The sequence below is a fragment of the Littorina saxatilis genome, linkage group LG14, assembly GCF_037325665.1.
Source record: "Littorina saxatilis isolate snail1 linkage group LG14, US_GU_Lsax_2.0, whole genome shotgun sequence".
Classification (NCBI taxonomy): domain Eukaryota; kingdom Metazoa; phylum Mollusca; class Gastropoda; order Littorinimorpha; family Littorinidae; genus Littorina; species Littorina saxatilis.
In genome coordinates this window covers 17,581,554-17,607,971 of record NC_090258.1, presented here as the reverse complement: position 1 = coordinate 17,607,971, position 26,418 = coordinate 17,581,554, and the positions used below count along the sequence as shown (strand labels likewise).

Sequence of the window (26,418 nt, the reverse complement as noted above, 5' to 3'; positions counted from 1 at the left end):
GCATTATAAACTTGGCCAAAAAGTTATTGCGACAAATTTCGCACGCTAATAAAAGCATTAAAACGCAGTTAATTTTAGTTGAACTTTACATGCTGGAAAAGGTATGTGTGTCAGCTATTCTTATCATTTTTCCGATTGATGGTACTTTGTAAAGGCATCCCGTGACAGCCTGTCAAACAACGTCTCCCCTAAAATCGACCTGAAAAAAACCAGTACCGTATTTTAAAATCTGCAAAAAATCAGAATATGCACAAACTAAACATTTCTGACTATCATTGGAATGGGCATGAAATTTCCTGTTCAGAGCGTTTTGTTTTATGCACCTAACTTTTCTAGTCTTTATGTAGCCTGATGTCAAAGGCGGTAGGTGTCAACCGTTTCAGAGGCCAATAAAAGCCACGTTTTGCGGCCATATTTGTTGACCGATTAATTTCATGTTAAATGTCCATTAACTTCAGCTTATTCGTGACCATTGCACAAAGTGGCAAGTGTGTATATCAAATAGTCTGCCTTTTGTGCCATTTCAAAAAAATGTTTCCAATTTCGGGGATCGACTCAACAGTACGAGGTTTGAAACTCGGCGGTGGCCAGACTAACCCGATTAAGGCCCGCCAGATTGTTACTTTTGGGGTTATTTGAATGACCTAGTATACGCTCGTACCATATCAACATTTAATTAGACAGTCAGTGACTTTAATACAGCAATTACAGAGAGGATCATGGCATTGTTGATGCCTTTCATGTCAGCAGGGATCGCGTTTACGCACGATTTTTGCGTATTGGACGCATTTTAAAAGTCGCTGACGCGTTTTTTTCGCCGCGCCGCGTAAGCCATACGCAAAAATATTGTAACTTTTTCTTGTCTTCACGCAGCGCTTTTGACGTGTTTCACGGTAATCAGACTCTTTGATGTGTGTAAACTTTGCCTTCAAATTACTTGCTTACTGTGTTGATTTTCATCATTTTTTCTGCTTGGCATGAGTAAGTATGGTATTTGCAATACAAAAAAATAAATAAAAGCTAAAATGTTTGTGTTTGAGCAATTATTTGAGCGAGTTTTTCGAAGCGAACGTGTGAATCCTGACAGACACCATTTCCTTCTGTCACATGACCCCATCTCAAAGTGTGATTCAAGCAGACACGAAATATCACACAAAACTTATGATAATGGGGTTATTAATTCAATTAATACACAAGGTTAGTCTCTGACTAGATAAAATAGGGAAAAAATATCAAATGGGAGCATAAAACCGTTTCTGGAAAAATTTTCAATCGCCACCGAAAGTGTCTGTCAGTAAAAAAAACACGTGCTTTGTTTGCAAAGCAAAGCCTAATTTTACACATCGCATGCTTTTGTCTGTTATTCTTGCTTGTGAACATCATTTTATTGATGTTCTTCACTGGAAAGCAGGTGTATCATCAACAGTATCACAAAATCGCAAAGAATGAACATTTTTGTTGTGATCCGACCGGTGTCTGTAGACTGAATCACACGTTCGGCAAACTTCGTTTTTAACGGAAATAACCGAGTCTTTCATCGGAAACGACGTTTCAACCGCTTCATATCGTCTGCAGGAAGAAAAAGAGGAATGCGATACCCAGTAAGTAAAACATTTAATCGTTTTTAGTGCCTTTTGATCAAGTTTTGTTGCGTCTGTCAGCAACGTTCGTCAACCCAACGTTCGACACAGCGACGCACGCATACGGATTTGCAGCATTTGCATTCGGAAAGTGAGGGATTTGTGAGTTCGTTTGCATAATTTCAATCGCTAGTAGGTTTTCCCTTCGTCTCCCATTGTTGTGTTTGCATGTTATTGGCATTTCATTGTGTAAATTGAAAGTTTGTGAGTAACAGTAGTACAATCTGTCGAACGTTGGCGACGCTGACAGACGCAAATATCGAACGTTGCCTTCAATGACAGAAGGGCTTGGCGATCGTACTTTCGATTCGTAGGAACACAATATGGAGACAGCAATGTGCGCTCGTTACCACAACGGTCATGAACCGGTGTAACACGAAATTTTTACTCCACGAAAAATTGACTCCGGAGTAAACTTCCAGTAAAAATCTTGTACGAAAAAAGAACTCCACAAGGAACTAATTTGTACTCCCCAAATATTTACTCCCAGTAAACATCTCGTACGAGAAACTTAGGGCCTACTCCTTCGTTTATAATTCGCGCAATATCCCATTTACGTGCAATCCCGTTTTGCCGCCGTCCCATTTTGGCGACATTTCACAAGCCAAGCGTCATCTTACTACCGCATCCCATTTTGGCGCAATCCCGTTTCGCCGCTATCCCATTTTTTTATTTTATTTTTTTATTTTTACATTTAGTCAAGTTTTGACTAAATGTTTTAACGTAGAGGGGGAATCGAGACGAGGGTCGTGGTGTATGTGTGTGTGTCTGTCTGTGCGTGTGTGTGTGTGTGTGTAGAGCGATTCAGACCAAACTACTAGACCGATCTTTATGACATTTGACATGAGAGTTCCTGGGAATGATATCCCCGGATATTTTTTTTTATTTTTTTCGATAAATACCTTTGATGACGTCATATCCGGCTTTTTGTAAAAGTTGAGGCGGCACTGTCACACCCTCATTTTTCAATCAAATTGATTGAAATTTTGGCCAAGCAATCTCTGAAGAAGGTTGGACTTCGGTATTGCATTTCAATTTGGTGGCTTAAAAATTAATTAATAACTTTGGTCATTGAAAACCTGAAAATTGTAAAAAAAAATAATGTGTTTCTAAAACGATACAAATTTACATTCATCTTATTCTTCATCATTTTCTGATTCCAAAAACATATAAATATGTTATATTCGGATTAAAAACAAGCTCTGAAAATTAAAAATAATTTTTTTTTTATTAAAACAAAATTTCCGAAATCGATTTAAAAACAATTTCATCTTATTCCTTGTGGGTTCCTGATTCCAAAAACATATAGATGTGATATGTTTGGATTAAAAACACGCTCAGAAAGTTAAAAAGAATAGAGATAAAGAAAAGCGTGCTATCGATCCTTCTCAGCGCAACTACTACCCCGCTCTTCTTGTCAATTTCACTGCCTTTGCATCGAGCGGTGAACTGACGATGCTACGAGTATACGCTCTTGCTGTAAAAATGCAGTGAGTTCAGTTTTTGTTTCTGTTAGTTCGACAGCTTGACTAAATGTTGTACATGAACAAAGTATGCAAACCAGATGATCCAGCGACGTCCTTCCCAATTTATGTCCAATGGACGTCTACCCACAACACGCCACTGGATGCCGCGTGGTCAGCCAACCATGTGGTGCCAGTCGTGAAAACCAGGTTCTTTGTCCCACAGTGAGACATTCAAGTTGGGGACTTTGTGACCGCTGACTTTGTCAGCATGGATGGAAAGGTGGAGAGATACAGGGCGGTGATCATCCCCAAGTCAACCCATTTCCCCGATGGGCCAGATCGAGAGGAGATCTGTGTGAAGTGTTTGCGCGCAAAAGACAATGGGAGATACTATGTCTTTCCTAATGTTGATGACATTTCATGCTTGCCAATGGCTCAGATAAAAAAAAATCCCACCAACCAACCATGAACAACAGGGGGGATTACTTTTTTTGACATGTGACCAAGTCTCATTTGAGCGTTCACAGTGTTACCTGAGAATAGCACACCCCCTTGAATTGGGACCAAAGAAAAAGCGTTGTATATATGCATTTTTGAATGCTTTTGTAAAGTCACAAGTTCATTTGTGAAAAAAAAATTTTTTAGGGATTGTTTTGCTGAATACATGCAGTTAAGAAATTGACCCCGTTTTCAAATTTAGGGGGTAGGGTTGCCCCATAGCCCACGTATGTCTGTGTGACTGTGTCAAATATCAATCTACTCTGCGTACAAAATGTATAGATGTTTGTTTTTCGATTTTAGAATGATTTCTTAAGCTGGCTAGAACTTCTGAGGTCTACAGGAAACGATAAAGATAAAAAAATGTACAAAATATAAGTAGCGTCCTTTATCTTACCATTGTTCTGATCAATGCTGTCCCTTTATTTGCAAGTTAACCATTTTTCTTAATGTGTTCAAGGAGTATGTTAAAAATTATTATCAATGGTTGCTTTAAACAGCACCTTTGGGCAGTTATTATGCACTAAAGTTGTAAAAGCATGTTTTGGGGTTTTTAGGATATAGCGTCTTGGAACGCCAATCATCTTGGAAATACGAATGTTCATATAATTTTTTTTTACTGTTTTGGATAGATAAAAAGTTGAACTCTTGGTGCAAACTGTTTTTTGGTCCCTGTTTGACTATTTATTATTTTGGAATATTGTGTGTGAGGGGGAAACTGCAATCCTCATTATCATGAAACGTGCCTTTTGCTCTGACTTAATAATCACCCGATCCTGAAACTGACTATAGGGCTCGAGAAGTGACGACACACATGAAATCTGCGCGTCAAAACTAAAGTCCGTTTCTTTTTGCATCGAAGTATCGCAAACGAACCGACGTAACGAGGGTATTACCAGATAATGTCTTGTCGGATAATGAAACAGACATTAGCTGCTCTCCCATCTCGCGCTTCCAAAAGGCGGAAAGTGTGTCTAGTCGTATTAGAGCGGGAAACAAACTCGCAAGGCCCGAAGGTTGGAGACAGCAGGGGTGTTATTCGACAGGCGTGCGCGGAGTTCGACAGGAAAACTCGCCGTATTTAGGTAAGGAGTGTCTTTAAGTCTTTCGTGCGTGTTTTGTCTGTGTCTGTACGTGTTTTCGTAGTACGCAAAAATATTGGTCCGTGACGCGTTTTTTTCGTTTCGTTGCGTATGACTTACGCGTTTTTTTTAAAAAAGCTAGCGCGATCCCTGATGTCATTGATGAATTTGCGCGCCACTGATTGCGCAAGTTATGTGTTACTTTACAACGAAGGGTGTCATTTTCCCTGTCATTTGAGTTTAACGAATATCTAAATAGAAAGAAAACACACCAGTGACCAGGTTAGGTACTTTTGTTATCAATATTTCGGCATGTAACTGCCTTCTTCAGGATGGTATGGAAAGAATGGAATTTAACGAATATCTTCATATTTGTCGTGCATGAACTTCGGTTTGTTCACTGGACCATTCCGTAATGATGTTTCCAGTCTGTAGGTAAAATGGTCCGACTTTTTCCGTCTCTCCAAAATGTGTTCCAAATTACACCTCCGAAATTGTCAATGACACCAACGCTTTCATGTCAGCCTGTCTAGGGATTGCCTTGAATGCTTACTTCAGGTCACCAATAATCCCGGGGATGAAGTTTTTTGTGTGTGTATAGGCCTACACAGATATTCAAATCATCAAAAAGTTAAAAGTCTGAAGGATTGAAATTAAGTAAGCATGGCTACCGCTCAACTGATGTCAAACCTCCTTCTGTTGATTCGACCCCCGAATTTGGAAACATTTTTCGAAATCGCACAAAAGTCAGACCATTTAATCTACAAAATGACCACTTTTTGCACAGACCATGTATAGGCTGAAGTTCATGTATACCAAATATGAATCAATGTGGTCAACAAATGTAGAACTTATTAGCATTTGTGAAGGTGGCATTGTTTTTGGTTCACCCTCCTGTATGTACATTTTCATGAAGATCGGTCCAGTAATCTTCTCGGAATCGCTCCACACACACACACACACACACACACACAAACACACACACACACACACACACACACACACACGCGCGCGCGCACACACACACACACACACACACCAGGGCCGGATATCAACTCAACTCAACTCAACTCAAATTTATTAATCCATATGGAAATTATGTTGTAACAATACTCATTTCCAATCAAAAGAATAAGAATGCATACTAAACACAGTCTCACTAACGCAAACAGTCATCCGTCAAGTCAAGTCTGCCAACTCACAACTCACTCACACAACAACAGCAACAGCAATACAAATTAACAAAAACCATAATTCCAATAACAAAAAGACGTCCAAGAGTCCACCTCCACATCCACGCACACACAAGGTTTACAAAGCACCACATGTCGACTAGAACACCGCACATTTGGGCTACGGTAATACAGTTACTAAAAATACATACATTACAGATAACCCAGCAACAGAGTACAGTAATAATTATGACAGAGATCTGGGGGGGGGGGGGGAGGGGGGGTTCCTGGGGTTCCGGAACCCCCCCCCCCCCCCCCTGGCCATCCAATGTACCTCTCAGAGAAAAAAAATGTGGACTTTGGACCCCTGCCTTCAGTTGGAACCCCCCCCCCCCCCCTCAAACGAACTTGTCCGGCCCTGCACACACACACACACACACACACAAACCATCACCACCACCACCACCACCATCCTCGTCTCGATTCCAAGTCTATGTTAAAACATTTAGTCAAAACTTGACTTAATGTGAAAATGAATAACAAATGCGGCATGACTAAAACCGGGGATGTAATAAGTAAAGAAACCCGTTGCGGAATGCGATTTATGAATATCTCATCATTTATTTTCAAAGTAATTAACAAAAAAGTCATCATATTTTTCTGCATATTTCTTCTAGTCGCGTGAGAGTTACTTAAACAGTGAACAAAAGTTTGCGTTTAGTTTTTGTTGGCAAGTCATACGTTTTTCAGCAGGTCTTTTTAAAGTGATTTATGGCAGAAACACGTACCGAGAAAGAAGGAAGGCGAGACAAGAAAATATCTTACTTGTTGTATTCATTTTTCCATGTTCTCTTATTTAATGTGTTTTTATCATTCTTAGTATTTTTTTCCCTGCTTTTTTGTAACGTATTACTTTGACGTTCACAAAACGTTTACTGCATTTCTTTTTTAAATTCCTGACCTACCGCTTTGATGGTTACCCTGTTGCAAGGGAGACAATAACAAAAGTTCGATATGAATAGAGAAGTTCCTCCCCTTGCTCTATTTACAGCCACTGATCTAAGTGTTGCGTTATTTCGAGCAGTAATTCCAGTTGAATGAATAGCTGTTTGTTTTTCAAATGAAAAATCCCTTATTCTTTAGAGACAGCTAAAGCTAAAACAACATCTCTCGAAATAAACAGAATTTCGTTGGAATTGTTTAACTTCTGCAAATATATAGGGATTAGCCAACTTCCCTGAATTTTTCAAAAGAGCAATGCGCTCTAGCTCTGAATTGCTCTCGATCTTAAACTGCCTGTACAGAACGACAAAGGGAAATATATAGTGGATTTTTTCGCCATCCGACAGATTTTTTAAACTTAAAACTTACGAGTTTTCAACTCTAAGATAAAAACAAGTCGCGTAAGGCGAAAATACAACATTTAGTCAAGCTCAGTCGAACTCACAGAATGAAACTGAACGCATTGCATTTTTCCCCAAGAGCGTATACTCGTAGCATCGTCAGTCCACCGCTCGATGCACAGGCAGTGAAATTGACAAGAAGAGCGGGGTAGTAGTTGCGCTGAGAAGGATAGCACGCTTTTCTTTATCTCTATTCTTTTTAACTTTCTGAGCGTGTTTTGAATCCAAACATATCACATCTATATGTTTTTGGAATCAGGAACCCACAAGGAATAAGATGAAATTGTTTTTAAATCGATTTCGGAAATTTTATTTTAATAATAATTTTTATATTTTTTATTTTCAGAGCTTGTTTTTAATCCGAATATAACATATTTATATGTTTTTGGAATCAGAAAATGATGAAGAATAAGATGAACGTAAATTTGGATCGTTTAAAAAAAATTTTTTTTTTTACAATTTTCAGATTTTTAATGACCAAAGTCATTAATTAATTTTTAAGCCACCAAGCTGAAATGCAATACCGAAGTCCGGCCTTCGTCGAAGATTGCTGGGCCAAAATTTCAATCAATTTGATTGAAAAATGAGGGTTCGACAGTGCCGCCTCAACTTTTACAAAAAGCCGGATATGACGTCATCGAAAAAAAGGAAAAAACGTCCGGGGATATCATTCCCAGGAACTCTCATGTCAAATTTCATAAAGATCGGTCCAGTAGTTTGGTCTGAATCGCTCTACACACACACAGAGACAGACAGACACACACACACACACACACACACACACACACACACACACACACACACACCACGACCCTCGTCTCGATTCCCGCCTCTATGTTAAAACATTTAGTCAAAACTTGACTAAATGTAAAAACAACCCAACGACTTGTACATACATTTGGCAACAAATAATGAAAATCAAAAAATAAAAATCGCATCCCTATTTATTATTGTTCAAATTGATGAACAGAAAAGAAGAACATGGACATTCAAATTGTAACGATAAGGATCCCTATGCAGACTGTTGATTTTTGGTGTAAGGACTGGGTGGCCGAGTGGTAAGGACTGGGTGGCCGAGTGGTAACGCACTTGCGCTCGGAAGCGAGAGGTTGCGAGTTCGACCCTGGGTCAGGCCGTTAGAAATTATTTTCCCCCCTTTCCTAACCTAGTTGGTGGGTTCAAGTGCTAGTCTTTCGGATGAGACGAAAAACCGAGGTCCCTTCGTGTACACTACATTGGGGTGTGCACGTTAAAGATCCCACGATTGACAAAAGGGTCTTTCCTGGCAAAATTGTATAGGCATAGATAAACAATGTCCACCAAAATACCCGTGTGACTTGGAATAATAGGCCGTGAAAAGTAGGATATGCGCCGAAATGGCTGCGATCTGCTGGTCGATGTGAATGCGTGATGCATTGTGTAAAACACAATCCATCTCACACGGCATAAATATATCCCTGCGCCTTGAGTCCGAGTCTGGAGATACGTGCGCGATATAAGACTTCATATAAGATAACATATAACGTATGTGGGGAGCCATGTCCAAGGATGAATAAAGTGGGCGCATTCTCTTTTTCAAGGGAAGGAAGGAAGAAAAGTATCGATTAATTACCCAACTCATTGCTTTTTATGGTGATTTGCAAGCGCACCAGATAAATTATCGTGCAATATTGCAATGTAGGGGAAGGTTGCCTGATATGGACCACTTCCTAATATGGACAACCTCCTGTTCTGAAAAACTAACGGTGCTAGAGCGCTGAAAACAATATCATTCTCTGTATTTACCCTTTATGGATAACTTACACATGTCAAAACAGTTGCGGAAACACAAACCTCAAAACTGTTTGGCTTTTTGTGTGTGCACTTTTCGCAGCATTCACTCTAAATTTGACACTTAACTTGAACGGACAAATTTCTTTCCACAGCCAAAGCTGTTATTACACAAACATGTCTATGTATGACAGCTTAGACGGTATGTGTTACTGCACTTGTTACATTTTTAGCAGTGTTGACACCGAGTTTTTACTGCAAACAAAACATAATAGCAAAATCTCAAAGTATGTGTGGACCAAATTCAACAAATTGAAGAAAATAAAAAGCTAAAGGCTTGTTTCATTAATTCATTAAAAAGCCCTTGAGCTTTCACAAAATATAAGAAATTGTCTTCTTTCTGTGTAAGTTGATAATTTCATTTATTTTCTCTCTGTTTTTGAAAAGTTTCTTAAGTTTCTTAAGTTTCCTGTTGTGCTTCAAGTAATGTTATGATCAAACCAAAACAGATAAATCTAAAGCATATTTGAATTAGTCTGACTTGCACACTAAGTTGTATCATGTTATTTTGAAGTATAGCGGGTTTTTTTTTTTTTTTTACAGTGATTCGTGAAGGTCTCTTCACTGGTCAATAATCGGCGCCCAGGCGCGTATTTAATTTTTGCTGAATGTCTATCAAAGGTTATTCGATCTTATTTGGCATAACGGTTAACTAAAGAGAGAAGGACTACCAAACACAATATGAAACTTCTCCGCAAGAAAACGTGCTAGTTATCAGCAAGGAACAAAAAGTGGTCCATATTACTATTAGGCAACCTTCCCCTAACTTTTATTCTTTTTACATTTAGTCAAGTTTTGACTAAATGTTTTAACATAGATGGGGAATCGAGACGAGGGTCGTGGTGTATGTGTGTGTGTGTGTGTGTGTGTGTGTGTGTGTGTGTGTGTGTGTGTGTGTGTGTGTGTGTGTGTCTCTGTGTGTGTGTGTCTGTGTCTGTGTCTGTGTCTGTGTGTGTGTGTGTGTAGAGCGATTCAGAGTAAACTACTGGACCGATCTTTATGAAATTGTACATGAGAGTTCCTGGGTATGATATCCCCAGACGTTTTTTTCTTTTTTTCGATAAATGTCTTTGATGACGTCATATCCGGCTTTTTGTAAAAGTTGAGGCGGCACTGTCACACCTTCATTTTTCAATCAAATTGATTGAAATTTTGGCCAAGCAATCTTCGAAGAAGGCCGGACTTCGATATTGCATTTCAGCATGGAGGCTTAAAAATTGATTAATGACTTTGGTCATTAAAAATCTGAAAGTTGTAATTAAAATTATTTTTTTATAAATCGATCCAAAATTACTTTTATTTTATTGTTCATCATTTTCTGATTCCAAAAACATATAAATATGTTATATTCGGATTAAAAACAAGCTCTGAAAATTAAAAATATAAAAATTATGATTAAATTAAAATTTCCCAAATCGTTTTAAAAACAATTTCATCTTATTCCTTGTCGGTTCCTGATTCCAAAAACATATAGATATGATATGTTTGGATTAAAAACACGCTCATAAACTTAAAACGAAGAGAGGTACAGTAATTAAAAGCGTGCTATGCAGCACAGCGCAACTGCTACCGCGCTAAACAGGCTCGTCACTTTCACTGCCTTTTGCACTAGCGGCGGACTACGGTCATTGTGAAAAAAATGCAGTGCGTTCAGTTTCATTCTGTGAGTTCCACAGCTTGACTAAATGTAGTAATTTCGCCTTACGCGACTTGTTCTTCTTCTTCCTCTTCTGCTTCAGCGTTCATGGGCTGCAACTCCCACGTACACCGTTTTTACTCGCCATTTAGATAGACATGTGTACGCCGGCTTCGCTGGCGCACCGTACGAAGGAAGGGAGATAAACGCGCAAAACACTGGAGAAGATAAGGAAGAGTTACTGGGAATGGATGTACAGAAATACCAAAATCGGTTCAGCGCTGCGCGCTGAGAGCACGTGTTGAAAATTTTCATCGACCAAATTGTGTTTTGGGTGTACTTGAATATGCCCACCAAATTTGAAACAGATCCATTGAGAACTTTGGCCGTGCATCGCGAAGTGACCGACAGACAGACAGACAGACAGACACAGACAGACACAGACAAGCCGTATATAGATATAAGATAACTTTTCTTCTTGTTCTTCTTCTTCCTCTTCTGCTTCAGCGTTCATGGGCTGCAACTCCCACGTACACCGTTTTTACTCGCCATTTAGATAGACATGCTCCGTTTTCGGGTGATGCATGCCGGGTACTTTCGTGTTTCTTTTACCCACCTAACTCTGCCATGGATTGCAGGATCTTTTCCGTTCGTACTTGGTCTTGTGCCTGTGTGTACACACGAAGGGGGATAATGCACTAGCAGGTCTGCGCATATAAATTTACTAGATGAATACCCGCTTCGCCGGGTACCCGGCTTTGCCGGGAAGAAGTAGAGCCGAATGCCGGGGACCCGGCTTTGCCGGGTGTAAAGCCGGGTGTACGCCGGCTTTGCTGGCGCAACGTACGAAGGAAGGGAGATAAACGCGCAAAACACTGGAGAAGATAAGGAAGAGTTACTGGGAATGGATGTACAGAAATACCAAAATCGGTTCAGCGCTGCGCGCTGAGAGCACGTGTTGAAAATTTTCATTGACCAGATTGTGTTTTGGGTGTACCTGAATATGCCCACCAAATTTGAAGCAGATCCGTCGAGAACTTTGGCCGTGCATCGCGAAGTGACCGCCGACAGACAGACAGACAGACAGACACAGACAAGCCGTATATATAGATATAGAAGTAGGAGATCGCAAAAATCTGAACACTTCAGACTGACTTCCAACAACAAAGTTTTTGTTTAAATCGGTACAGATGAATTACAAATTAATGACCCTGCAAGCTCAAAACAACAACAACACCAACAACAAGTCGCGTAAGGCGAAAATACAATATTTAGTCAAGTAGCTGCCATTTTTCAGCAAGACCGTATACTCGTAGCATCGTCAGTCCACCGCTCATGGCAAAGGCAGTGAAATTGACAAGAAGAGCGGGGTAGTAGTTGCGCTAAGAAGGATAGCACGCTTTTCTGTACCTCTCTTTGTTTTAACTTTCTGAGCGTGTTTTTAATCCAAACATATCATATCTATATGTTTTTGGAATCAGGAACCGACAAGGAATAAGATGAAAGTGTTTTTAAATTGATTTGGACAATTTAATTTTGATAATAATTTTTATATATTTAATTTTCAGAGCTTGTTTTGAATCCGAATATAACATATTTATATGTTTTTGGAATCAGCAAATGATGGAGAATAAGATAAACGTAAATTTGGATCGTTTTATAAATTTTTATTTTTTTTTACAATTTTCCGATTTTTAATGACCAAAGTCATTAATTAATTTTTAAGCCACCAAGCTGAAATGCAATACCGAACCCCGGGCTTCGTCGAAGATTACTTGACCAAAATTTCAACCAATTTGGTTGAAAAATGAGGGCGTGACAGTGCCGCCTCAACTTTCACGAAAAGCCGGATATGACGTCATCAAAGACATTTATCAAAAAAATGAAAAAAACGTTCGGGCATTTCATACCCAGGAACTCTCATGTCAAATTTCGTAAAGATCGGTCCAGTAGTTTAGTCTGAATCGCTCTACACACACACACACACACACAGACAGACGCACATACACCATACCCTCGTTTCGATTCCCCCTCGATGTTAAAATATTTAGTCAAAACTTGACTAAATATAAAAACAACAACTACTACTACAACAACGACAACAACAACAACAATAAAAATTTGCAAAACTGCCAAGCTTACTGAATAACTTCTTGCCCCTGCCACTCAAACCACACCCCCCCCTCCCCCCCACTTACCCAAACAAACCCCGATCCCCTTCCTCGCTAACCTACTTTTCTCCGCTCTGCATCTTATTCGCACACCGTGGCGTACTGGTCAAGGTAAAGAAAACACACTCAAGATGCCATCCGCCCCTCTCACACCTTGCACCCAGTGTGTGCTCTGGCAGCTAAAGGGTTAATTTCACCCCTTCCCTGCCACTCATTTGCCGGGCCACACCTTTTCAATGGCGATCATCTCCCTTCCCACAGCGTCGCACATACGTCATTGCAATTACGCGTCACAATGTTTGCAGGCTTGGGACTCGTCATTATGTGGTTTCTGTGTAGGTTTTGGTTTGTGTCGGACAGGCAAAACGTCACCTTGGACAATTTACGGGTACGTAGTAGTAGTAGAGTTGTTGTAGGCTTTTCTCGCATTTGCTGACTCCGGTATTCAAAGTTAAATCGTTGGTTAATTTGGTATTGAGTTATCGTTATTGCTGTTTATTCGCGTGGAATGGGTGTGGAGGCATGTGCGCGCCAGAAAGTAGGGGAAGGGCTCCTAATATGGACCGGCTCCTAATATGGACCACCTTCTGTTCTGACAAACTAACGGCGCTATTTAAAGCGCTCAAAAAAGTTTTATTCGCTGTATTCACCCTCTCTGAATAACTTGCACATGTCAAAACAGTTGCAGAAACAGAAATCTCAAAACCGTTAAGCTTTTTCTCTTTTTACATTTAGTCAAGTTTTGACTAAATGTTTTAACATAGAGGGGGAATCGAGACGAGGGTCGTGGTGTATGTGTGTGTGTGTGTGTGTGTGTGTGTGTGTGTGTGTGTGTGTGTGCGTGTGTGCGTCTGTGTGTGTGTGTAGAGCGATTCAGACTAAACTACTGGACCGATCTTTATGAAACTTGACATGAGAGTTCCTGGGAATGATATCCCCGGATGTTTTTTTTCTTTTTTTCGATTAATGTCTTTGATGACGTCATATCCGGCTTTTTGTAAAAGTTGAGGCGGCACTGTCACACCCTCATTTTTCAATCAAATTGATTGAAATTTTGGCCAAGCAATCTTCGACAAAGGCCGGACTTCGGTATTGCATTTCAGTTTGGTGGCTTAAAAATTAATTAATGACTTTGGTCATTACAAATCTGAAAATTGTAAAAAAAAAAAAAACAATTTATAAAACGATCCAAATTTACGTTCATCTTCATCATTTTCTGATTCCAAAAACATATAAATATGTTATATTTGGATTACAAACAAGCTCTGAAAATTAAAAATATAAAAATTATGATTAAAATTAAATTTTCGAAATCGTTTCAAAAACTATTTCATCTTATTCCTTGTCGGTTCCTGATTCCAAAAACATATAGATATGATATGTTTGGATTAAAAACACGCTCAGAAAGTTAAAACGAAGAGAGGTACAGTAAAGCGTGCTTATGAAGCACAGCGCAACCGCTGCCGCGCCAAACAGGCTCGTCACTTTCACTGCCTTTTGCACTAGCGGCGGACTACGTTCAGTTTCATTCTCTGAGTTCCACAGCTTGACTAAATGTAGTAATTTCGCCTTACGCGACTTGTTTTCACTTTTGGCAGCGTTCACTCTAAATTTGCCGCCTAAAACGGACTCGTTTCTGTCCACAGCCAAAGCTTTTATCACACAAAAATGGCTATATATGACAGCTAAAACCGTATTTGTTACATTTTAGCAGTGTTGACCCCGAGTTTCTATTGCAAGCAAAAAATAATAGCAAAAACTGAAAGTATGTGCGAGTCCCCTAATATGGACCACCTTCAACAAATCGAAAAAAATAAAAACCAAAGGCTATTTTCATTAACTCATTAAGAAGCTTGCTGGAAATAACCGATAACTAGCCCTCGAGATTTAAAAAAAATGCAACAAAAAGTCTTCTTTTCGTGGAAGTTGATAATTTCACTTATTTTCACTCTGTTTTTGATAAGCTTCTTTAGTTTCCTGGTGTGCTTCAAATAATGCTCTCATCAACCCGAAACAGATAAATCTAGAGCATATTTTAATTAGGCTGACTTGTACACTAAGTTGTATCATGTTATTTTGAAATATAGGGGGCTTTTTACAGTGATTCGTGAAGGCCGCTTCACTGGTCCATATTAGGCCCCCAGGCTCCTAATATGGACCCTTTGTGACTTTTTCTGTATTTAATTTTTGCTGAATGTCTATCAAAGCTATTTCACTCTAATTAGGCCAAACGGTTAACCTAAGAAAGAAGGACTACCAAACACAAAATGAAACTTCTTTGCAAGAAAACAAGCTAGTTATCAGCATGAAACAAAAAGTGGTCCATATTAGGAGCCCTTCCCCTACAAGTACTGAAGTAGTTGGGTACAGACGGGTGATATGGACCATCTCAGCTCTGAATAAAAAAATTATGCAAGAGCATTCAGAAATAATTTCATTCGCCCGAAAATACTCCCGGCATAACTTGCATACGTCAAAACGGCCGAGGGTATGCAAAACCCACAAAACTGTCCATCTTTCACCTTTTTTTTCTTCTTTTTTTTTTTTTGGGGGGGAGGGGGGGGACACATTTGACAGCGTACAATGTAAATGTGACGCTTACAATGGATTGCTTTATGTGCTCAAAAATAGCTGACCAGAGAAAAAAAAAAGCTCTGACTGTAATCCTTATTTAGTGTCAATCAGCAGTGTTAATCCTGTCTTTTCCGTGTGAAAAAAAATAGTAATAAAACTTCAAAGTTGATAAGTGTCACGTATTCATATTTGAAATAAGCTGACTAAGCTAATCCAAGACACTGACATAACATCGAGACACATCGGATGCTAGTATGGATTCTCTACAATGTAATGGTTGGTTACTTTTTAGCCTTGCTTCAAGATCTCTGTCACGCGAGCAACGGATTTTGTGCAGAAATGTTTTGAATTTTTTAACTTTTTATATATATCACACATATTTATTTTTATTTTTTGTTTGACTTTTTTTTATGTTATGTTCTGTGTTCAACGGTGGCAACCAAGAGAGTAAGAACGTGACATCTGTAGTACTCAATTAAGGTCTGCAGGGCACAGTGAATTAGTACAACCCCTTTGTTTCCGCAAGCGCGAAAAGTTTCATTTGACGTTGTCAAATGTTACCTCTCACTTCGAAGCGGTGTGTTTCGGCTGGTCTACAAAACATGGGCCAATTAAACAATTAAAAAAATTGAGCACGAGTTTTTGGCGCGGGAAGTTTGTTTCCGAGAGTCAACTTTGTGCAGACTCTCCTCGGTGTCCCCCGTGTGCACGCACTGATGATGCGCACGATAAAGATCCCAGGGTCACAGCGAAAGTCTCAGGCCTTGGACAACACAAATACACGCATGCAAGAGAGAGCAAAAACCACCAAAAAAAAAACCACAAACTGTGCTCCATCGGCCCAACAACCCCCAAAAGTGACCAATAACAGCACTGACCCAAGACGACCCAGCCAGGTCCCTAGGCAAAGTAAGATCTCCTCTAGCCGCCGGCAGCTAGCTGTCTGCATTTACTTGACTCCCCCCCCCCCCCTCCCCCGTATTTTTGTTTTTATGAATGTTTTATTTAGTTGTAGGCCTATTTGATTTAAGTATGTTTCTTCTTCTTCTTCTGCGTTCGTGGGCTGAAACTCCCACGTACACTCGTGTTTTTTGCACGAGTGGAATTTTACGTGTATGACCGTTTTTACCCCGCCATTTAGGCAGCCATACGCCGTTTTCGGAGGAAGCATGCTGGGTATTTTCGTGTTTCTATAACCCACCGAATTCTGACATGGATTACAGGATATTTTTCGTGCGCACTTGGTCTTGTGCTTGCGTGTACACACGGGGGGTGTTCGGACACTGAGGAGAGTCTGCACACAAAGTTGACTCTGAGAAATAAATCTCTCGCCGAACGTGGGGACGAACTTACGCTGACAGCGGCCAACTGGATACAAATCCAGCGCGCTACCGACTGAGCTACATCCCCCGACTGAGCTACATCCCCGCCCATTTAAGTATGCAAAACCGGGGTTTCTCATCTCACATGCCCCTACTGACTTTGCTGTGAGGGCGGAGAACTTAATTTCTTTCAAGGGGGTTGCTCTGTATGTGGGGCCCAGTCTTGAGAGTTATGTAGTAAGTGCCCCGAGCCACGAGTTTTTCTCGTACATCACGTAAAAGATATGCATTTTTTAAGGCGGGGACTGCCTGATTAATTCCTGCAAATATAACCTATTACCCTCACAATGTCAAATCCAGGAAGAAATCAAAAATTTGTTTGAACAGGGTACATTTTCCTACTACGGCCAGCGTTCGCTCAAAGTCTTATGTTTTCGTCAATGCCAGGGCCGTCGAACGATTTTGGAGAAAAAGATGATCGATGCCTGTACAAATGTCTAATATCCAAGCAAGGGCGATGTGAATCGGTAACTTCTGGCACTTTACCGGATAAAATGTGAACACATTGAAATCGAAATTGGCAACCGGTCAGACTCCCAGGAAAATGGCCGAGGTAAGGTCGTTTCTTCTTCTTCTTCTTCTTCTTCTTCTTCCTCTTCGTTCATGGGCTGAAACTCCCACGTTCACTCATGTTTTCGCACGAGTGGATTTGTACGTGTTTGACTGTTCTTATCCCGCCATTCAGGCAGCCATACGCCGATTTCGGGGGAGTAATGTCGTTTAATTTTGTCCTGTAAAGTTTCCCTTATGTAAGATAATTATTTTGTTTGACATGTTTTGCTTTAAAAACTTCTTTTTTTTTAAATCGCTGCATGATTTATTGTGACTGTTTTGTGTAACACGGAGACCCGTTTTTGAAAGAACTAGGATTCGTTCGTGCATAAAAACAACGGCTTTGAAAATGTCCCACGCGATCACGGACTGGGTGGCCGAGTGGTAACGCACTTGCGCTCGGAAGCGAGAGGTTGCGTGTTCAGGCCTGGGTCAGGCCGCAATTTTCTCCCCCCTTTCCTAACCTAGGTGGTGGGTTCAAGTGCTAGTCTTTCGGATGAGACGAAAAACCGAGGTCCCTTCGTGTACACTACATTGGGGTGTGCACGTTAAAGATCCCACGATTGACAAAAGGGTCTTTCCTGGCAAAATTGTATAGGCATAGATAAAAATGTCCATCAAATACCCGTGGGACTTGGAATAAAGTTAAAAAAAAAATTCCATCTCACACGGCATTAAGTCTCAGGAAACATGAATACACGCATGCAGGAAAAAAAAAATATGGGTAGCGCCGTATGTATGGCAGCTCGCTTTCCCCGGGGAGAAAGCAGCCCGAATTTCCATGAGGGTAACCTCACTGGACTGTAAATCTTATCCAATCCATCCAATCCAATCCAATCCAATCCAAGATTGTCTAAATAAATCATATTATGCTAAGATGAAATGCTGAAACTTACCGTTTTATAGTGTGGGTTTTGAAGATATTAGGATCCTTGCGATATGTCCGGGAAAAAAAAAGAAAGGAAGAAAGGCAGGAAGAAAGGAAGAAAGAAAGAAAGAAAGAAAGGAAAGGAAAGAAGGAAGGAAGGAAGGAAGAAAGAAAAAAAGTAGAAAAAAGAAAGAAAGAAAGAAAGAAAGAGAGAAAGAAAGAAAAGTAGCCTAAAATACATCAAAGAAAGGAAGATACCAAGATGAACACACCAAATAAAATCGAATCAACCTCACCGTTGCTACTAAAACGTCACCAACCATGCAACTATTTCTAAAGAAAAAGTTCGACTTGCTCCTTTTTGAATTAGTATGCACTTGCACATACACTGTTTGGAAAACACGGTAGTTTCGTGGATAATAGCCAAGATTATCAGATGACCGTAGTGTTTTTATTATAAAAAAAATCCTCTCCCCCCCTCCCTTTTTTCTTCTTCATTATACATATACATTTTAAATGTGTTGTAGTTTTTGAACATTATGCTATTTTAACTTCGATCGTAAAAGCTTGCTAAAACCATTATGCTAGCTTAAAGCTAAAAACATTTGAAAAAGAGGATCGAATATCTACAACAACAACAACAACAACAACAACAACAACAACAACAACGATGAGGAGTAGGTGCAGGCACACCACTCTTAATTGCGCCGGAAAAGATCTAGGCTTAAATTTCACCTTGAATATTTTGCAAAAATACAACACAATTTTTATTTTTAAACCACACCTTTATGTGTATTGCTTGATGCATCTTCATCCATGGTTCAGTTGCATTGTCGCATCTCGATACTTTGACCAGACAAGCCTCATCGGGCTTGTTCAAGTCGAAATATCAGACTCTGGACAGACGACAGCTATTTTCAGTATTCGAGGCCGCTCAAAGGGCGCCTTCAAAGCATGTCCCACCCCTTCTGCCGTTGAGGGCGTGAGTGTCATTTTCACGAGTTGCTTTTGTGTCCATGTTGGTTTAAACAAGAGTTGATTCGGGAATTTGCAATACCAAGAAATAACATTATTACCAAAAGGAGCACAACTTATGAAACAATTATATAAGTGTGCTCTTATGAACATAAAACAAAATGGTTGGCGTACTTTGATTCACTTGCGTCTGTATTCTCTTATTTTTTGTTTTCTATTTCTTTTAATCACTGACTAGAAATTCCAAAGTTAGCTTTCTGCGCGTTTGGCATTCCAAACAGTCGAGGTACAAAAACTGTCCCCTTCCCATGGATAGCTGAAGTGCAATAACACTTGAGTTGAATGAATACAAAACTGGAATCAGTCAATTCGGCGGAATCAAACCGGGTTCCGAAGCGATGATGTCAGAAAAAACTTGACGACCTTTCGCACTCTATGCACCCCTTTTTACGGCGTCGTGGGGGGTCGACCGTCATTTTGTCCGTAGTATTGTCCCATTGTCACAAATTGTCCCAATCCGCTATTCGCGTCAGTGGGCGGTCATTAAAGGTCCACTTTGCTCAGAAGACCAAACTCTCTACTCATTTCTTTCATCCAATGTCTCGACACAACACCCGGCCGAGCAAAACCGAAATAATAATGAACTTCGTCAGTTCAGAGGGCGGGGCTTACAGTTTAGCTCCCACGAAAACGATCCAATGATTATTCATCATGCCATCGAGCGACGACGGCCAATAAGAGAGCGAGCATATGCGACAGAGTCGATCAAATGGTAGCTCCGCCTATTTTAGCGCCGCAGCGAAGTGTCACCCCGAGGGGGGTGGGGGGGGGGGACCTCGCGAGTGACAAGGGGATGAGGTTGTGGGGAGTATGTTCTGGTGTCCCCTTCTTGACAAGACGACATTGCTGCGCTGGTCCGCGCTCGCACGCTGAGGTTTTACTTTTCTGTGTTCGCTACACTTGAAGAGGCTGACGCCGAGTTTTCACTTTTTTTTTACGTTCGCCAGCTGCTTCGCTTGAGAAGGCTTGTGTGTGTGTGTGTGCTACGGTCCTGTCTCAGCTGTTTTTGTTGTCGGATTTTGACTGGTGTCGTCGACTGAGCAGCGCATTGTTACAGGTAAGTTTACTGAGTTTATTTTTAAAGGATGTTTGGCTCTTGCGGTGGATTTGAATTGAAACCGATGATAACATGTTAGCCTAACGAAGGTGTCAGTGCAGTGCATTGAAAATCGATGATTTTCGCCACGCTGGTCACTTATTGCTCCGGCTGTGGGTGTGTTTGTGTGCGTGTGTGTTTTGGCAAAGGCTATTATTAACCGTCCAAGTGTACAGGATCTTCAGGTCCAAAAACACTCAAACAATGAAAATCTTCGTTACAAGTCGTTCAATAGCCAATGGTAAACAGGTTGACATACGTACACCCGCGCAGCTAATTTTACGTTCATTCTACCTTATTCAGGTGTTGTTTACATTTTTTTCAAACAGTGATTTTTTTTAATTGAAATTCTATGTTTTAACTATAACCAATTTGTAACAAGGCATCTCTTTGTACACGTTTTTATAGCCACAGGTTAAAAAAAATGTTTAAATTAATTTGTGTGTGTGTGGTGTTTTGTGTGTGTGTGTGTGTGTGTGTGTGACAGTGTGTGTGTGTGTGTGTGTGTGTGTGTGTGTGTGTGTGTGTGTGTGTGTGTGTGTGTGTGTGTGTGTGTTGATGCTGCGGTATAAGGTAATCAATTTCGCAGTTTGAGTTTGCTGTGTATTTGTTGTTGTTGTTGCCTTTATGCTTCAGCTGTATTGTTTTCCTTTTCTTGTCGTTACAACGCTTGAATCGAGTTGTTCATATTTGTTGTGCTTCGTGTGTGTTTCAGGCTCGTATCTGCTGTCAGTGACCGCTTGGACAATCACTTTCCCGTGTATTTTGCTGATCTGCCACCACGATCGACGTTCCTGTCAATCATGCCGGGAAATCGTGACTGAGGACTTCCGATTTCGTGCACCTCTTTCATTGGAGCCTTGTGAGGAGTTACATCGACATACGCTGCGAGTTTTGAACAATTCACGTGCGGCATGCAAGACAGTGAACTTTATACCATCAGTGTGATTTTTGTACAAGAATAAGACTTCAGTGTTTGTGATTATTCTCAGAGCATTCACTTCGGTTGAGTAGGTTTGGTATTGTCGGTCAGAGAAGCAGACGACATCGCGAGGGTGTGATCGTTTCTTGTTTGCTGTCTCGCAATACCACTATGGTCATTATGTCAGAACGTGACGACACAAAAGTTGTCGTCGACGACATCAGCGACGAAGAAGACACCAACGTAGACATCGTGACCAACGACGACGACAATGCCGTTCAAGATTTATCAACGAAACTAAATACCAGTCGCAATAGCGGGAACAACAACAACGACATTGTTACTTCAGTGATACAGAGCGGCAGTCTCTCTTTATCGACTGGCAGTGCTAACAGTCGGTTTTTCACAGCTGCAAACCTGGCGAATTCCGACGTTTCTTCACACACAGCGACAGAGCAGGAAGGTAACTCAGTGCAATATCGACTAGGACTTTCTCGCTCACCAACTTCTCGTACTTACGAAGACTCTTTGAGGCAGTCGGATTCTTCGCCCCATTCTTCCCCTGGAGGGAGGGAATACCTACGTTCTTCTTCTTCTTTCGCCCACTACCCACTACAACAACATGACTTGACTCGAAGGTCACGTTCGCCTGAAGGGAGAGAAGAACATATGCTGTCGGCTTTTCCTCGTTTCTCTCAGCAAGACTATGCCAATACGAGTTCTCAACAAGACAGAAGAGGATCCCAACAAGAAAATATCAGAGGACCAACACCACCGACCGGTACAAGCAGATATTCGCAAGATTTTTCATCTCGACGGTCACCTGGGTTTGGTGGGTCCACAGACCCTCGTTTTCCCCACAACTTTGCTGCTGGTTCTCTGGAATCTCCCTCGCTCTCGACGCATCATCGAGACTGTGACGAGTTTTCCAGAGGATCGACTTCGCCCGTCTCCCCAGGGTTGAGGGGTCAGTCCGTGCCGTCTCCGACCTTGTCGCTGGACGAGAGGGACCCTGCATCTCCCCCCTTGTCCCGCTCCCCTCCGGACAGTCCCGGTGACCATCATTCTCAGCAACATCATGGTGAGTAGATGGGGAGGGGGGATGTGTGTGTGTGTGTGTGTGTGTGTGTGTAAGTGTGTGTAAGTGTATGGTTTTGGGTTGGAATGGGGGTAGGGGGTTTGGGTAGGAGGGGTATGGGTGGGTGTGAGGTGAGAGGTGGTGTGTGTGTTTTTTTCTTAGTTTTTGTGTGAGTGTGCGTCTGTGTCGCTCAATCTCTGTCTCCTTCTCTCTCTTTTTGGAGATACAATACATCAGGGATGTTCCTTGGATTTTGTCCTTATAGGACAAATGTCCTAGCCTTGCTGAAAGTATAGGACATTTGTCCTGAACTGTAAAAAACAATCGGTCATTTCACGTGGAAAGAAATAAGCCGTCCACATCCTCCTTTGGTACACACACACTGTGACACACACCAAACTTGCCTTCTTCTAGTTCTTGTGTGTGTGTGTGTGTGTGTGTGTGTGTGTGTGTGTGTGTGTGTGTGAGTGTGTGTTTAACAGAAAGCAAAAGATCTTCCACTGCATCCGACATACTTTTCAGCATTTCGTTTGCACTTTTTCTACTATCGTAATGTACATGGTCCGAACAATGGAGTTCCTTGATGTGTGGGACTTGCAGATCTGTCAAAGTGTCCATGAGCGAAGGAAACTTGGTGAAAGGAATGTTCTCCATCACCATCCAGTGCACTGTCTTCACTAAAACAACAGCAGCCTCTTCTTTTGCCGTGAGCATTTTCTGCTGCACCTGATCGCGGTCTTGTAGTAACCCTGGAACAATATGGGCTGTCTGATGGTCATTAGTCTTGCTATGATCCGCGAGACTGCTTGTTCTGAAATTCGAGCAGCCACGTGTGAAGCTGTTGTTTCGGTTTGCTGAAATGCACACTGTGAAAAACATCAGTTTTCTCTCGCTATCGAAATTTAGCCATGGATAAAGTTTAAGCCATGAAGGCACAAACGTCCGTGGTGGTGTCGTCGCCGTTTTCGTACTCACAGTCACAGTGGGTCCGGTCACAGTCACATTTGACGACTGATCATGATCTGACTGTCGAAAACACAGCTTGGGTTGGTCCTTGTCCGGTTTCAATTTCTTCGCAGGCGGCATGATCGCATTCGCAGTTTCTAGAATCTATACAACCTGAAGTTGAACTTTCGGAAATTCTTAAACTGCGCGGTCTTCAAACGGCGAAGTTACTAAACCAAACAACAGAAGACGTTGCCGATTCGGAGATTAGGAGACGTATCATCTGATGCCTGATCTAAATAAACGGATCAATGTTGCCATGTCCGACGTGGCAATAAAACGATCGGGCAGTGTCCGTCTCTGACATAAACTTATCGGACATTTGTCCGCCAGAGACACAAGGTACCGGTCATTAGACCAAGGTATCCGGCCCAGGGCCGAGGGCCGACCCCTGGGAACATCACTGATACATTCTAGTTTGTGTGTGCGTGTTAGTGTGTGTGTGTGTGTGTGTGTGTGTGTGTGTGTGTGAGAGAGAGAGAGAGAGAGAGAGAGAGAGAGAGAGAGAGAGAGAGAGAGAGAGAGAGAGAGAGAGAGAGAGAGAGAGAGAGAGAGAGAGAGAGAGAGACTGGTGCCACATTTTTGAGTCACTTGAGAAAAAGTGACTCTATGTAATCGGTCAGTGTTAGTCTGTCCGGCCGGCCGTCCGGCCGGCCGTCCGGCCGGCCGTCCGTAGACACCACCTTAACGTTGGACTTTTCTCGGAAACTATCAAAGCGATCGGGCTCATATTGTGTTTAGTCGTGACCTCCAATGACCTCTACACTTTAACGATGGTTTCGTTGACCTTTGACCTTTTTCAAGGTCACAGGTCAGCGTCAAAGGAAAAATTAGACATTTTATATCTTTGACAAAGTTCATCGGATGTGATTGAAACTTTGTAGGATTATTCTTTACATCAAAGTATTTACATCTGTAGCCTTTTACGAACGTTATCAGAAAAACAAGGGAGATAACTAGCCTTTTCTGTTCGGCAACACACAACTTAACGTTGGGCTTTTCTCGGAAACTATAAAAGTGACCGGGCTCAAATTTTATGTGAACGTGACTCCCAGTGACCTCTACACTTTGACGTCTGCTTTGGTGACCTTTGACCTTTTTCAAGGTCACAGGTATGCTTCAGGTATGCATTGTGTTGTGAATAGCAATTTCTTCCTGTCCATCTGATGCCTCATATAATATTCAGAACTGCGAAAGTGACTCGATCGAGCGTTTGCTCTTCTTGTTTATAGTGTTCTTGTCGAATAGACTGTGTTGTTCTCTTGAGTATGATAACTTTTGCATTCGTTCAAAACAACAATGATATATATATGTATACAACTCTCCTGTGTTCACTTTCAAGTGAATAACTATCGTTCTGATATCATTTTAAAGTGAAGCTAAAGAAACCAGGTATCGGCACTGCTGTGCATCTCCTATGATCTCAATGGTATCAAGGCACGGGTCATAGCCCTTTGCCGCGACAAGGTTTGCCGATACCGGCACTTGTCTTGTCTAGACAGTGACGTCATTCATAGATGACACGAATCATAAATGACGTTTGTCAAGGGAACTTATGCTTTCAAGTGTTGCTGCTTCCAGTGACAGGAAGGTATAGAGATTGATCATTGTATACAATCAATTTATCATTGTATACACAAATTACACAAACGTCATCTTGTGAGGGACCCAAAAATATTGAAACTCTCGGATGATTTTTTTGTGTCGTATCAACCTCGACCTACGGTCTCGGTTGATACCACAAAAAAATCATCCTCGAGTTTCAATATTTTTCGGTCCCTCACTCGATGACGTTGTGTAATCTCTATATATATATTAGGCATTACTTTTTGGTTGTACTCGTCCGGATTGTATTCGTCCGGTTTAGTTTGCCCTGCTATCCTTTCTTTTTTTTTTTCTGTCAATCTTATATTGTTCGTCTTTGTCTCCTCTGTCTCTGTTTCTCCTTTTTTAGGGGGTACCTTTGTATGTTTTTAAAAGTTGTATGCAAAACTGCTTTTGTGTAGGTGAGGATTTTGGAGGAACAAACATGTAGTACTAGTAGAGCTCTGTAAGTGATAAGAGTGTGTAACTCCGCCGCACAGCCAGCTTTGCAGCATCCCTCGGAGAGAGACTCTAAATCGTGCAGTCTGTCGAACGCAGAAGAAGAAGAAGATAGAGTGTGTGATGTTTCAACGCAGTCGGCTGAATCTTAAACAGTGGTAACCCCACCCCCCCTTTTCAGATCCCCACATTTAAGACTTCCTCACCCGAAGAATTTACCCGATGCTCCCCAGCATGTCGTAAGAGGCGACTAACGGATTCTGTTTCTCTTTTTACCCTTGTTAAGTGTTTCTTGTATAGAATATGGTCAATTTTTGTAAAGATTGTAGTCAAGCAGTATGTAAGAAATGTTAAGTCCTTTGTACTGGAAACTTGCATTCTCCCAGTAGGGTGATACATTGTACTACGTTGCAAGCCCCTGGAGCAAATTTTTAATTGGTGCTTTTGTGAACAAGAACCAATTGACAAGTGGCTCTATCCATCTCCCCCTTTTCCCCGTCGCGATATAACCTTCATGGTTGAAAACGACGTTAAACACCAAATAAAGAAAGTCTTCCTCCTTTTAGGACCTTGTTTTCTCACACGTTTTGTTCATAACCTCTGTAAATCTACCCCCATTTCAAGACTCCCTTGGGGTCCTGATTTGGCCTATATGGTCCGCTGGACCCAAAAAGCAACAACTAACTAACTAAATCTAAACAACGAAGTGACTGTGGTAAGATGAACAAAGTTAAAAAAAACAAAGGATTACTGTACTCACCGATACAAAGACGACACAAGACGATTACGAATTTTCGCTTCTGGAAGCTTCATCAGGAAAAGAACACAAAAGACAACAACAAGTCGCGTAAGGCGAAAATACAACATTTAGTCAAGTAGCTGTCGAACTCACAGAATGAAACTGAACGCAATGCAACGCAGCAAGACCGTATACTCGTAGCATCGTCAGTCCACCGTTCATGGCA

At 41.2% G+C, this 26,418-nt stretch overlaps 1 protein-coding gene across 1 annotated transcript in view; it reads left to right on the top strand.

Annotated features, from left to right (window-relative positions):
- Positions 1 to 20,150: 20,150 nt before the first annotated feature.
- LOC138947265 (uncharacterized) overlaps positions 20,151 to 26,418 on the top strand; it is a 37,534-nt gene continuing 31,266 nt past the window's right edge. Inside the window, exons 1-2 of the mRNA XM_070318706.1 lie at positions 20,151 to 20,366; positions 21,121 to 22,408. Of these exons, the coding sequence (XP_070174807.1) occupies positions 21,499 to 22,408 (910 nt within the window). The 5' untranslated portion in view covers positions 20,151 to 20,366; positions 21,121 to 21,498. The remainder of the gene's footprint in view (positions 20,367 to 21,120; positions 22,409 to 26,418) is intronic.